Consider the following 15,420-nt stretch of genomic DNA (forward strand, 5'->3'; position numbering starts at 1 on the left):
CCCGGGCACAACGTCAGCGACTCAGCGACACAGTGACGGCGTCCTCCCCAAACCCCAGGAGGCTGCTACTGTGACCACCCTCATCTCGCGGAGGAAGAAGTGAAGGCACAGATGGGTGTGGCGCTCGCGTACAGCCACAACACTAATAATCCCCAGAGCCAGACAACGTCACAAACGCAGGCAGGGTGGCCCCAGAGCACACACTTCTAAGAACACACCACTCTGCTTCTCTTCATCCGTGTTTCCAGGTCGGCCTCCGAGGTTGTGACTTTCCCTGGGTGCTCAGTAAACCCCACAACTTCTGAATGCCTCAGTATGGCACTTGGCTTATCGTTCAAGAAAGAGAACTCCAAGAGGAAAACACTCTACAGAAGAATCTGATTTTGCGACGGCAACACTGAATAAACAGGGAGCCTCGAAGGCTTACCCTCGTACTATTCCAGTGTGCTGTTGTTAAGTTCTTAGGTGGGCATTCCAGGCTGCAAATGAAGCTACAGATGGAAAAATGGGGTGGAAGCAGAATGCCAGAAGACAATATTTTGGGGGGAGGGGGCTCCTCTTTGTTCCTTTCCTACCTCTGCCACAGACTGGGCTGGCTTTTAACCCTCTGCAGCCTTGGCTTGGGCGTCCACTCGTAAATGTGCTTCTCAGGGTTCCCCCACCAGTGGTTGCAGAGTTTTCTGCTCTCTTCCTCTATAAAGTGTCCCTGAAGATTTCTGGTGGTCCCTAGTGGGTGTCACTGACACCCTCCCCGAGGACCATCAGCCCCCATCTGACACTGGCTGTCTTTCCTCTCTCTTTTGTTTCATTCTGATTTCTAATGCTGCCCACAAAGCTGGCTGAAGGTACCACCGCTTTGGGGGTTACCTACTACTCCGGGTTGGTGTACCCCAAATTTCACGATGCTACCATCATGGGCCACTAATTCACTCGAGTTTCTCACCGGCCTGGGAAGGTCCTGCCCTTCCCATTCACGTTCCTTTTCGTTAGGTAATGAATTCATGCCACGGTTATCTGTTGGTGCCTGCTGGGCCAGGCCGTGCACTGGGGCCTCGGGATAGAAAAGTGCAGTAGACACTCTCCCTCCTTCTGGGACATGATAGGTGAGAAGGAAGAGGAGATGGTCAATGAGTAAATTATAACACAATGCCCTCAAAGCCTAGAAATGCTGGCAAGTAGACATATGTCATTAAGGACATCTTCAGTCCATACAACAAAATAGTTTTCCATCAAGACGCTAATCAGAAGGTCCCCAGGGAGATCTGGCTGGTGTCCCAAGGGCTTTCTGCTGCAGGCCCACTCCTTCCCGAGGGCTTTTCAAATAAATGCCTGGGAACAAGCCAAAGATCTCTTCTTTAAAACAAAGATGGCATTTTCCTCTGGATTCTGTGCCAGCAGATGCTCTTTCTCCCAGCCTTGGCATCCCACCTTGATTTCCACAGTGAGCCCTTTCGCGGTAAGGGATATAAAAGCCTTTCTCTACACATCACCCGATGAGTGTATGAATATCGCTACCCCATCACATTCAGATAAAGAGGAACTGAGATCATGTCCGTTAAAAGACTCCATAAACTGAGTAGCACTCTCTAATTGGCAGCTGTTATTAGTATTACTATTGTTAAAATCATTATTTATTATTCCCATAGAAGGCACGTGATTAGCCCAAGGTCACGCGGGGAGGAAGCGGAGATGCGGGGACCCCTGCTCCCACATCAGACGCACAGCAGCAGAGCTCCCGGCATTTCAGAGATTCATGCTCTTGGATGCAAAACCCTCCCATGTCCAGGTATCTCGGGGCGTCTTCGAACTTCCAGGACCACTGCCAAACGACACCACCTGGACTGCACCCCACGGACATCCCGCTCCTTCCCAGGTATGCCGGTGTGAGCTACCGAGGTGTGCCAAAAACACAGCTTGCATTTATTTTGTTTAATTCTTACACTATGTTTCAGCCTCCTCCTAAATGCATTTGTTTGCAGAAAGAGCCACGAGGGGAAGTCAGCCCACAAATAAGAATATAATTATTACACAGTTTAGAGGTACCTGGGCGTCACCTGGGTATTCACCGGTGCTCTGAAATTCAATTGTTTCTCCTTCAAGACCGTATTTAATAGGATAAACAATTTCTGCTAAATGCAATAAACGTGAACCTGGGCTGTCATCTCCATAATCAACTTAAATTTCCCATTAGAAGCGGTGGCTGTGATTGAGATTCGGAATTTAATTTGGTGGCGCTGGCTTCCACGTGCTAGCGCGGGCTTCCTGGGAGCCTCCCATCAACCAAAGACAGAACCACTCTTTCTCGTCTCTGGGGAAACTTAAAAGAAGATAGATTATAACTCAAGAAAATTATACAGCTTTGGTATAATGAAAGAGATAAAACATTATTGGATTAGCCTGTTGGAATAACAGCAGACGGCAAAGCAATAATATCAGGGCAAACAAGGGCCGGCCTTCAGCTCAGCGGCAGGGCCATGGGCACGAGCGAGGGCAGGCCGAGCCAGCACGCCTGCTCTGACAACCCCCAGCCGCCCGCATCGGCTCCTTCCCGGCGTTGTGCTACCAACCCCATTCCAGATGGCTGGGCCGGCCACACGGGTGGGTGGCGGTGCCCACGCTGTGGCATCGTGGGTGTGTGAAGGTCTCAGGCCCCAGCATCTAGCCCAGAGGCAAACAGAAGCAGATGATGCGGCTGAGAACAAATTGGTGGGAAATGAACAGGATTAACCAATTCACCTTCAACCATTTTCCCCCGCCAACCTGATTTCAACAAATTCACATGAAGTTCTGCAACTAGACGGGGAGCGTCCAAGAGCAAACGAAGTCCGAAGGGCTTTTTCAATGTGACAGAATGAATGAAAGCCCTAAAGCCTGAATGATGACTTGACTCAATCTACAAAATCAAAATATTTTGGTTTTTAGTAACCTTAAGATCAACTATTCTCCCTCCTCAAGCACCTTCCTCACCCAGGTGGGATTTGGATGAAAGCACGAGTGAGCAAAGTGGAACGTACAGAGGCAGGGGAAGGGACACATTGCACTTTGCCCCAGAGCTGTCAACTTGAACTTCATTATGTCTCCTCTTCCAGCCACTACATCTTCCTTTCCCCCTTTCTCCCGCCCTCCTTCTCTCTCCCTCCCCCCTCCTTCCTCTCTCCCTCCCCCCTTCCTTCCCTTTTCTTTTTTCCTTCTCTCCTTTCCTTCCCTTCCTTCCTTCTTTCCTTCCTGTCTCTCACTCAGTGATCAGTTTCCCTTGCTCTTTTCTCCAGCTCAGGACCTTCTCTGGGCACCCACTCATGTCACTATAATTCAGCTCTGCCCCAGAACTCCTGCTTCTGACATGCACAGCCTCGCCCTTCCTTTGCTCAGCATCAAAGGGAGCTGAGGAACTGGGATCCACTCTCCTCAGGATGCAGTGGGTAGAGACCGTCCATACCACACACATGCGCGCGCGCGCGCACACACACACACACACACACACCCATGTTCTACATTTTATTTCATAAAAAATTCTTCGTAAAATAAATGCCCATCTACTGAGAGGAAGGGAACATGACAGTTAAGAGCCTAAAGCCCTGGGGCCCAAGTGCGCCGGTCTGCAGCCCAGCTCGGCCACCTCCTGACGGCGCAACCCCGCACAAGTCCCGTCACCGTTCTCAGCCCCAGCTCCGGCGGCTGTTGGGAGGGCTGATGTGGCATCCGCCTTGTAAGGCCGTCATGAGCTGGGATGAATGAACACACTGAGCACCACAGTTGGCATCGTCATCAATACGTATTCACCGCGACTGTCACCGAATGAGACCATGTCGTCCTTAAGGGAGGAACAACTTAGCGTCTACTCACTGATTCATTACCGGGCACCTACTCTGCGCCCATCACTGCTAGACGGTAGGACTTCCCTGTGAACGACTTCTAACACGGTTCCTGGCTGGTAGTGTGAGTGAGTGGAATAAAACTAGACAGGTGTGCAAAGTGAGCGTTACCAAGATTCTGAAGCCCTTAAGGAACTTGTGGTTTACGTTGAACTCGGTCTTTGTTCAATCAATGTCCATTTTGCAAATATCATCTTTATTTCAAACACCCTGAATGGCACACCCTCTACCCTTGGGCTGGCCCCAGGTGGGAGCTGGTGTGAGTAACTGGGCCTGAGTTCCTAAGGGCTCAGAGATCTTGCAATGAGCAGCCCACATTAGTACCTACTAGAAGTGCTTCTTCCTTAACAGCTAAGTGTTTCTGAAGCCGGGCCCGAGCAGGGGCTGCCTCCATTTTGAGGAGGCGGATTGTTGCACTGCCTTTGTCTTGTTTTATGTCCTCCAGAACACGGAGACCAGTTTGACCAGCAATTCCACCTCCCGTCAATGGGGACATCTAGAAGAAAGAAGGTCAGCAAACATGAATTAGCCCTTGTCATACTGGGTGCCCTATGGAGGGGTGGGGTGTATAAGCCAAAAGGCTTTGGGAGTCTGCTCTTATCTCCTCCCTCTAGTCAGCTGTCTTTCTTGCACACCATTGTACTTGCCATGCTCCCTTCTACCACAGGGCCTTTGCAGATGCTGTTTCCCTGGCCCGGAATACTCTTTCCTTTTCTATTCAACTGGTCAATCCCATTCACCCTTCAGATCTCCATTTAAGGTTTGTTTCTGCAGGGAAACTTCCCTGACCTCTAACTCCCCACCAATTCTTTATATTTTAAGCTCTTGGGGGCATTTTATAGCAGTTATAACTGAAACTTTAAATGTATTTCTGGGACAATTCAAATGATGTAGGTCTTTCTTGCTAAACAGCAGTCTCCATGATGACAGGATCTATACCTGCTTTGCTCACCACTGAACCCTCGCACCCAAGCTGGCACGTTAAGAGGCCGTTGTACACATCTGGTGAATGACTGGCTCTCAGCTTAGTCACTTCCCACCTACACAATGCTGAGTAATTTACTTCCCGTCAGGTCAGCGTATAACGAGGAGCTCTGTGATCTGTGAGCACTGTGTGTTACATGAAATAGTAACAAACAAAGCACTCTCCCCTCCCTGACATTTGCTTTTCCCTTGAGGATTTTTTGGTTGTTGATGAGATTGACAAGTAATTGATTCCATCCACCACGATATATCAGGTGTCTGGCTGAGTCTCTGATGGGCGGTTTCATTCCACATGCATTTCTCAGTATCTCTGGGCCTGCCCACTCATAAAACGAGAAGGCTCCAGTAGGAGGTGTCCACGGTCTCCTCCAACCAGGAGAAATCCTGTGGTTGTGCACTACATGCTGGGGGCACAGCACTGTGCGGGGCCCGGCTGCAATGTGGCAGGGGGTGGAGGGGGTAAGAACCACCCTGAGCATTTCACTGGGGAGAATAATAGTGCAGGCAGGAGTCAAGAGCAAAGGCTGCGGCAGACACACTGGACCTGAACCTGTGGTCCCACGCTTACTGTGTGACCACTGGGCAAGTTCGTTAGTGATCCACAGCATCTCAGCTTCTTCATCAATAAGATGGGGATATTGATAGTACCTACCTTGTGATGTGGTGAGGACCAAAGGATCTAATGTATGTAAAAGACACAGTAACACTGTTCATTTTGCTCTGAAACAAACTAACATTTATTTTGCTCTTACAATGTGTTAGGCATTGTTCCAAGGGCTTTATATATGTTTCATGAGAAAATCAAGGCAGCTCTAGGAGGTAGTTAATATCATTGTCTCCATTTTACAGATGCGGAAACTGAGGCACCAAGAGGTCACATAAGTTGCTCAAGGTCACAGTTACTAAATGATAGAGATGAAACTCAAACCTACGCTGAGTCTGAGCACTCAGCAAGGTGCCCGATACATATTAGTACATTGTTTTTACTGGATGTGTCATTTCCTTTTTTTAATGGTACCACTGAAAAGCAAAGCAAAGCAAAGGAAGGGAAGGAGGAATCAGGGGTGGGGGCATATTGAGAACTCAGATAGTAAACTGGCCAAAGAATTTGAGAGCTGGAAATGATCTTGATGAAAGCCTAGTCTTTTGTTTGTTAATTCACTCCCTCCCACAGAGCAGCAACTATGCTGTGCCATGGGGACAGAGATATACGGAACATGATCTCTGCTTACACATGTAGGGGAGACAGACACACGCAATTCAAAATAGAATATGCTAAGAGCTGGAACAGGCATATGTTCAAAGTGCTATAGGAGCGCATAGGAGGAATTATTTAATTTTACTCAGGGGTGGAGGGTTAAAACTTTTACAAAAGTGCTGAATTTTGAGGGCTGAATACAAGTTCAGTTTAAAAAAAAAAAAGGGTAAGCATTCTAGATTGATTCAAAGAAATGACTTGCAAATGCCATGCATGAATGGTCCTGTGACACGAAGCCCTCTAAGGTGTGAAAACAATGAAATACAAGATCAGGAGCCCGGATGGACCTCAAATTGCATAGCGCCCAGCTCCCAGCCCGACATCCCCAGTGCTCTTCTTGCCATTTTGAATTACCCTCCGAAATTCCCTAGATTTCCCTTTTCTGACCAACTCTCAAAGCCTCCTTACCTTTCTTGTGGGTGACCTCGCAGGCTGGGCCCTGGAATCCAATAGGACAGATGCAGTCACAGCGTGATTCTGGAAAGACAATGCAGAGAGAGTGTGACTCATACCATGTGAAACAGAACTCTTGAGTTCAGCCCCCCACATCAAAGTGGTGACACTTCGCCATTAGATTAAATAGGAGAAACATGTAGCCAAACGATTTAAGAGAAGAAGGTTCCGGAGCAAGAATACCTACTCCTCCCTCGAGGGCCTTTTGCTCATGAGAGTGTTTATTGCCATCACGGGGAATCACACAGCATTCCTGAGGAAAATTACTCGTGAGCTGACATTTGACCCAGCCTCGTAAATTTCCAGTGTTAGAGGCTACATTACTGGTCACTGAGGTCACTGGTCATTGGTGCTCCATTTCACCCCAAGGGGTTTACTTGTTCAGCCTGTGCTTGAACACTCCTAGTGATGGGGAACTCACTGTCCTTAGAAGTCTCATCCTACTTTTGGCCAATTCTGACCTTTGGGAGTTATTTCTTATGTTAACTTGTAACTTATCACCCTGGAGTTACTCTCCTCTGGATCACACAGAACTCCTTCACAGGGCTGTCCTGAGTCAGGCCCAGGCACACCCAGTCCCTGGCTGCATATTCTCCTCACACCAGTGCACGTCCTCAGGTGGGTCCCAGCTTCTAGGTCCAAATTTCACACAAAGGCAAGGGTATTTCAGCAGCCCTAGATCAAGACCTTGAGCTGATGGGCTGACCCCACTTCTTGCTCACCACATCCCCACTTAAGTGTCCCCATTCTGATGGCAGAACTCCCCACCTTAGGCTCTCACTTATCTCTGCTTTGCTCCCACCCACCCTGTCCGAGAAGCTAGATACATACTCCTCAGTCTCAGTTGGGAATGGGTCTTCTCCTGTGCCCCCTCTGTTGAGCTGGCTCTATCCACATAGGTCTCGCCCTAACTCCAGGGGGCTCCCACCCTGGGTGGGGATCTGCTGTACCCAATTGCTCCTGATAGCTTGTTTTGGCTTCACACTGGACTGGACCTTTCCTCAGCCATCACCGCAGGAGTGTAAGATCCCAGGCCTCAGCCAAACCCAAATTTGCTCTGCCCGTTGCAGTGGCCCCAAATATGGCCCTTAAAGTTAGGAATCAAATTCAAATGGCCCATCCTTGCTGCCGCTCCCCCAGCCCCCAATCTTCTTAGCATGTATCGGTCAGGACGTGCAGAGCCCAGGGCCTCTTATTTGGTCCAGAGAGTTTCCCCAAGCCCATCCCCACCTCTTACCGCAGACGGCACATTCTCAGCCAGCTCCTTCGGTGTTGTGCTGCTGGAACCTAGGTATTCTGGGCCAGAGTAGCATGTCCTAGTTGCCTACTTTCTGACTTCTTGGGAAATAGTCAGACTAACACTTGTTCTAATGCTCGGTGCACTTCAGTGTAACTCTTTGGTCCCGTCTAGCTCTCCCACTAGTCTGTAAGCCAGTGAAACCATGGATCCTGTGTGCCAGTGAACTCAGCCGTAGATCAGCTTCTCAGCCCTGACTCCACAGTGCAATCACCTGGTAGGCTTTCTCAAAGGCCAATCCCAGCAATTCCCTTTAATTGTTCCGGGTTGAGGCTCAGGACCCTCACGTGGGCCCGGGCTGCGATCTGCCTTAAAGGAACAGGGTGCTCTTTGCCCAGAGCTGCACCTGAGTGTAGGGGCCCCTTCGTCCAATCCCACCTCGTGTGCTCCAGGGAGGTGGGGATTTCAGCAGTGGGGAGTCCCACCCCGGCTGCAGATTAGAACTACCTGGAGAGAGTTTACCCATCCTGATGAGGAACCTTCTCGACAGTCACATGATCCAGGTGGGGGCCTGAGCAACAGCTTTATCCACATAGGTCTCGCCCTAACTCCAGGGGGCGAGTTTCACTGGGGTAGTTCTAATCCCTGGTCAGGGTGGAGAAGCTCAGTTTAAGAGGCTCCAAATGCCTCGGGGGCTCTTTTTTCCCTCCGAGAAAATAAAGAGGCTTTATGATGGTCCTTGGGGCCTCAGGAAGAGGACTAGGTATTGACCTACAACTCTTCTTGAGATACCCAGGAGGCTATGTGGATCTGATGATGTGCTGGCCCCAGCACCAGCCCCTCCAGAGGATATCTTCCACAGGGACGCCAGCTGCCTGGAAACGGTACCTTTCAGGACAGGGACTCCATTCCCTTGGCAGGGAGCACAGTGGCAAGGGCTGACTTCTTTCTGGAACTCCTCCAGAGCCTGCTTCATGTTCTGCCTTATCGTGCTGGAGTAGGCAAAGTCTGTGGCCGTCACCAGTTCATACAGAGGCTCTGCCTGGGGAGCGGAAAGGCATGCGTTTCAACAGAAGACATTCATCAAACAGAAGGGAGAAGCAAGGTTCCACAGGGATGAGCAAGGGGCCTGGAATGAGACAAGTGGATTCATCTGACCCTGGCTGGATGCCCCAGTATGTAGATGGATGCCCTATCCTCGGTCTGTCCCATCCTACCCAAAGTCCACAAATAAACTCATCCGAGTTCAGGCCAACTCCTACTGAATGCCTCCTACATGCCAAGCATTAAGCATAAGTCACGGGTAAGATAAAATCCACAGGAAGCCCGAGAGAGAGACAGTTACATGTACTTACAGACACAGTTACACGTACTTACAGACACAGTTACATGTACTTACAGACACAGTTACACGTACTTACAGGCACAGTTACATGTACTTACAGACAGTTACATGTACTTACACAGTTACACGTACTTACAGACACAGTTACATGTACTTACAGACACAGTTACATGTACTTACACAGTTACACGTACTTACAGACACAGTTACACATACTTACACAGTTACACGTACTTACAGCACAGTTACACGTACTTACACAGTTACACGTACTTACAGACACAGTTACACGTACTTACAGACACAGTTACATGTACTTACAGACAGTTACATGTACTTACAGACACAGTTACACGTACTTACAGACACAGTTACACATACACAGTTACACGTACTTACAGCACAGTTACACGTACTTACACAGTTACACGTACTTACAGACACAGTTACATGTACTTACAGCACAGTTACACGTACTTACAACATAGTTACATGCACTTACAGCACAGTTACATGTACTTAAAACACAGCAGGTACAGGCCTGAGTGCAAACTGCGAATGGGGGAGGAGCAGCTGGTTAAGCTGTCTTTGGTGGGGGAGAGGAGGTGATTTTCAAGCCGCTCTTTGAAACTTTATAGGAGCTTTGTCCCAACATTGCCCCCGCCAAAGCTGGCAAAATCATTCATGTCACGCAAAAGCCACCATCATGAAGCCTTTCCTGAGCTCCAAAGCTCGCAGAGCACCTTCCCACCATGAAGTGCTCAGCAAACAGTCTAGTGCTCATCCAAGACCAATTCTATCTCTTTGCTCCTTTGCAGTCATTAATTTTTTTTTGGAGTTGCAATCTCCTTTTTTTCCTTCTTGAGTTAGAAGGTAAGCTGCTGGAGATCAGGGATATTTATTGTGAGCTCTGTGTCTCTGGGGTCTAGCCCCAAGTGTCGTGAGAACAGCTAATAAAAGTGGATAGGCGAGGCACCTGGGTGGCTCAGTCGGTTGAGTATCTGCCTTCGGCTCAGGTCACGACCCCAGGGTCCTGGGATCGGGTCCTGCATTAGGCTCCCCCCTGCTCATGTTCATGCGTGTACACGCCCTCTCTCTCTCTCAAATAAATAAATAAAATCTTAAAAAAAAAAGGGGGGGATGGGTGAACGAATGGGGGATGGGGGGGCCTCATCAGCGCAATAGCAACTGGCCCGGAGAAGAGGGGGTGGACAGCAGAGACCCAGTCTGGGACAGAGTCACTGGTCTCCCGTGGGCATGGCAGTGTTTTACAAGAGGAAGCCATAGAGTGTGATGGTGCTGACGGGCTAGGAAAAGTCTGAGGCGAAGTGCAAAGAAGTAGTTAAAAATGTTCAGAGCCTCTTGGCCCTAGTTTCAGCTCCAGGGCCAGGTTCCTCTCCAGATTTTGTTTGTGATCCTGCCCTAATCCAGCTCTGGAGAGTTTAGGGTCTGTCTAAATGCAGGCAATCATGCCTAATAGAAGCCTCCAGTGGGAAGAAAATTGCTTCCATTTCTTAATGCATCTGATGCTGACCTTTGCTCCAGTGGGCAAAGCAAGGCCCCTTGGTGGTCCCATTGTCTCACCGTTTTGTGGTCAATGAATTGATCCGGAGGCGGTTTGCAGAACAGTCCAGCCTGCTGGCCACACGTGGGGGAGGGATGGGAGGGAAGTGGGGGCTTTGCTGTTCACCAGTATGAGCTCCTCCAACAATCTGCTTTCCCTGCCGGAACACCTTGAAAGGCTGCCTTTAACCCCCCAGGCATTCTCCTACCAGCGCTGAGCTCGGCTCCAGGAGAGAGAGCAAGTCAGGGGCGGCACTGGAAGAAACCTCCGACGTGTATCGCGCGCGCGAGAAGCGGGGCTGGTGGTGGACGCACGTGATTGCACTCCATCCTCACGAGGTAGCAACTGTTAGCCCTGCTTTCAGATGAGGTTAAGTGACTTGAACAATGTCAAAGAACTCGTTAAATAGTACTGCCAGGACTCTGAACCAAAAGCTTTGGTTTTTCTTACTAGTTCATGGTAATTATTGATAGAAATGGCTTGATTATTCCCATTTCCAGTTTCTCTGCCGGTATTCTCCAAATTTTGCAGACTGCAGTTTGCCTTGGGACTGAGCAGCGACTCCTGGACTCCACAGCTCCTTTTGTTCGACGGTGGTAGGGCATCATTGTCCCTTTCATGTGTTGGCCCTTTCCTCTGGTCTTCTTCTCTCTTTTCTCTTCTTCCTCTTGCTTATTCCCTCCCTCTTTCTTATTTCTCCCCCAAATACAGTCTTACCTACTCATATTGACCTTGGGGTCCTAAGCACACTTGCTCTTGTGAAAATTCTTTTTTATCGTATTGCGGCAAAGGGATGGTGCTCACTATTTATTAAACTCCACGAAGTTCCCCGTAATGGACCCTAATAATGATAATCACCATTTATCTTCTTCTTCTCCTTCTTCCTTTTTTTTTCCTTTTTTTTTAGAGATAGAGAGCCAGGGGGTGAGGGGCAGAGGGAGAGGGAGAGTGACTCCTCAAGCCAACTCCACACCCAGCATGGAGCCCAGTGCAGGTCTGTCCATTTAACGTTTCTGTGCCTCAGCCTTTTCATCTGTAAAATGGGGCTCCAGAAGACCACGTGCTTCATAGGATTGCTGTAAAGATTAAGTCAGATCATGTATGTATTTGGTTCAGCACCTAATCACTACTGCCAGTGCAATGATTATCTGTTATCATTAAGAATGGTGATCACCTGGGGCGCCTGGGTGGCTCAGTCAGTTAAGCTTCTGACTCTTGATTTTGGCTCAGGTCAGGACCTCAGGGCCATGAGATCAAGCCCTGTATCTCTTGGTCAGAATCATTTGCTTTTCCATAATCTTCGAGTATACTGCTTTAGAAAGGGATGATGGTCACACTGTTAGGTGTGATTATCACTGGTTACCAACAGATCAGCTGCTTTTCTTTCTGAGTACATAGCAGGACCGCAATCCCCTGACATCCTTAAGGGTAGGTTTGCAAAGTGACTTGTGTCGAGCAGTGGAGAGTGAGCAGAGGGAGGGTCCTTGCCAGGGTGAAGATTTCAGGACAGAGTGAGGTGACATTTCCCCTTCCCTTACCACTGCTCTGGTGATCTTGGAAGCACATGACCACATAAGGCCTCCATCACCTGGGTCCCCGTAGGGCACTGCCAATAGCCCCCTCCTTAATATGCTTTGGACATGCTGTGTGATTGAGAAATAAACTTTTGTTGTCTCAAGTCACTAAGGTTTGGTTTTTTTTTTTTTACTGCAGCATAACCAAGTCCTTCCTGGCCTCTACGTGGGCACTATTCACAACTCTATCTTTTCCTTCTACCCTGGGCAATGCCCGAGCTCTGTATAATAGCTTCTCCATCAGCCTGGATCTCAGACCACAACCTAGCCTCCCTGACTGCTTATAGAAATGTACACGGCTGGTAGAGTAGGTGACTAGGGTTGCCAAATACAGAATGCCCAGCTGAAGTTGAATTTTAGATAAACAACAAACGACTGTGAGTATAAGGATGTCCCATGAAATATTTGGGGCTGCTTATACTAAAAAGTTATCCATTATTTGTCTGAAATTCAAATTTAGCTGGACATCCTGCATCTTCACTTGACAAATCTGGCAAATCTTTAGGTGACTCCTTTATCCATTCAGAATGTCTTTGGGATTTTTCCTCCATCAGTGACCATTTCGCTGGGCCCTGAGCTTTTCCTTCAAGACACTGTGGTTGTCACTCCACTGTCTTTCAGGCACTTAGTGTTGCAAAGAATTCTAACACCAGGACAACTTTTATTTTTGTAGGATACGTTTCTAAAAATAAAAAAAAATATTAGGATGTGTTTCAGTATTGTATTGTCTTGTTTTCAGTACTTTTGCCCACTTTTCAAGGAGTTCTCCATTTTGCGTTATCAGCTCAGGGAAGTCTCTCTTGTCATGTCCACAATTAATGCATCTTCAAATTTAATCTTGTCTCTTTCTCAGAAGAAGTCCTTGAGTTTTCGATCTCTCCCTCTCTACTCTCTTCCCGTCGTTATTTCGCTTACGTCATCGTTTTAATCCCTAGGTCTTTTGCTTCTACACGAGAATATTTTTATGGCACCTTCCACATCACCGACTCAATTTTCTGCAGTGTCAATTCTGTTCTTTACAGCTTCCAATGTAGGCTTTCACCGGCTCCTGCGGTTTCCCAGAGTCAGCCACTTCCTTTCTCATCTGATGAGTACGCAAGAGCTCAGCTCCTATTTTTGACTTCCTCCTTAAATCTTCTCATCACAAAGCAAACGCATTCTAAAATTTACTTCTGTTTTTCCACTTTTCCATGGAGGCTTGTCTTCTGTATCTTGAATGTAATTTCAACCTTTTGTGTTCGGGACACTCTTTACATGTCACTGCTATTTCTTAGCTCTTTGCGGAAAGAGCCATTTCTCTGAGTCTGGATTTTACCAGTAAACAGTGGAAGCAGGCTCTTCAGTGTTCCTCCTCCCTGTCCACCTGGCTCTTATGGTATCGTGTTTCAGGTCTCGATGTTCAAGGATGGTTTATGGGTGTAACCCCCGGCCAGCCCTCTGTGTCTAGGAATTGCTGATCCAGTGGCCTCCACGGTCCCGGAAAGTAATCGCTGCTCCAACTCCCTGGTGAGCTGACTCTGCAGAGAATTATGGTGAGCTGACGTGAAGCCGTCTGCAGTCTTCTCTTGCCGGAGAGAGTGCGTGCAAGAGTGGGATGCCCAGAACGTATGCTTCCAACTCCGGTCCGGGGCTTACAAAGGAAGGGCTTAAGAACTGTCAGTAATCTCTTGCCTCTCCAGCTCCTGAAAACATCTCTGAGTCTTTCCTCTTTTGCCCCTGTCAGCCCACACAGCTCTTCACAGCACTACGCTGACAGCGTATGTGATGCTTTCCATGACATCACGCACAGACTGGGAAGCACTGGCCTTTGCTGTACCACTGAGGTTATTTGCAGGCCGGACTCAGATGTTTAGTGTACTAGCCTGCCCTCCCTCTCTTCCTCCCTCCCTCTCTCTCTTTCACACACACACACACAATCACACACACCATATCACATCACATGCTTGGCACTTGACATTCCCCATGCCCAGTCTGGCACATCCAACCTATTTAGGTGGGCAACCAAGGAAAATTCCAGTAATTCTCAGTTTTAGAAAAAAGATGCAGATAAAATATAAGTGACAAGTAGAGGCTGGGGATCTATTTTTGCCTTGAGCTCTGTTCACTCCCATGCCCATCTGTGATACCAAGCAATGTCACCACACCATCAGCCAATCCCAGATTTCTCTGGAGCTACCTACAACCTACGGCTGACTTTAGTCTCCTCAGTGCTTGTCAACAGCTGTACCCTCAGTGTCACTACTGAACACAAAGCCAAGGAGAGGATGTGAATGGCAGCCTTCTTGTTCTGCAGAAACCATGCATTTGACATACCAGTAAAGACACTGTGGGAAGCTGCCGGGGTTGGGAACTGCAGAGCCTCCCGTCAAGAGCTCCAGTCCCTCATCGCCCCTCCTTGGTGGCCAGACTAAATCTCTGGGGGCAGCGGGGGGAGGGGGTGGATGCCAGACAACCAATGACGTACAGACCATGGCGAGAAGAGGATGGCCGAGGATGGAACGCGGACACCATGCAGAAGTCCCCACAGGCAAGGACCCCCTACTGTTGATGTGTATGACAGTCCAGTTCGAGCAAACTTCTTAGTTTAAGATTGCAAAACTGCTCTTGTGTGGGTGACAGGTGGTTGGGATCATAAGTTTTTATTCACCAAGCCCACAGGAAAATCCGGAGGAGAGGGAAGAGGTCAGGTCTCGGGTCCAGACCTCACGGAGACTCTTGAGCAGGATGGATGCGACCTCCGTGACCTTGATTTTCAGCAGCCACAAGATGGAGGTCAGCATCTGCGATCTGCAGACTTGGGAGGACTCGACGAAATAACACTCCTAGAGCCCCTGGCAGAGTGTCAGCAATATGGTAGGTGCTCGAAACGTTCGTGGTCACCGTGCGGCCTCACCCTGTCCTGTAAGGTGGTCGTGCCTGGGTGTGTCTTACTGCTTGCTCGGCACAGACCATATGCTTGATCCTTACAGTTTCCTGTGTTTTCCTCCAGTGTCCTAATTCCTGTCACATTGCAGGAACCTAACCATTATTTGTTGGCTGAATGAATGAAAGCTAAAAGAAATAAGTAATGGAAAGAGTGATTNTATGCTTGATCCTTACAGTTTCCTGTGTTTTCCTCCAGTGTCCTAATTCC

General features: G+C 48.6%; 1 protein-coding gene across 1 annotated transcript in view; it reads right to left on the minus strand.

The window, feature by feature from the left end:
• Positions 1-4,047: 4,047 nt before the first annotated feature.
• C8B (complement C8 beta chain) overlaps positions 4,048-15,420 on the minus strand; it is a 38,594-nt gene continuing 27,221 nt past the window's right edge. The window contains exons 10-12 of the mRNA XM_034653269.1: positions 8,693-8,846; positions 6,523-6,591; positions 4,048-4,368 (exon numbers count right to left, since the gene is read on the minus strand). Coding sequence (XP_034509160.1) covers positions 4,217-4,368; positions 6,523-6,591; positions 8,693-8,846 — 375 coding nt within the window. The 3' untranslated portion in view covers positions 4,048-4,216. The remainder of the gene's footprint in view (positions 4,369-6,522; positions 6,592-8,692; positions 8,847-15,420) is intronic.

This window comes from Ailuropoda melanoleuca, chromosome 2, assembly GCF_002007445.2.
Source record: "Ailuropoda melanoleuca isolate Jingjing chromosome 2, ASM200744v2, whole genome shotgun sequence".
In the NCBI taxonomy this organism is placed as follows: domain Eukaryota; kingdom Metazoa; phylum Chordata; class Mammalia; order Carnivora; family Ursidae; genus Ailuropoda; species Ailuropoda melanoleuca.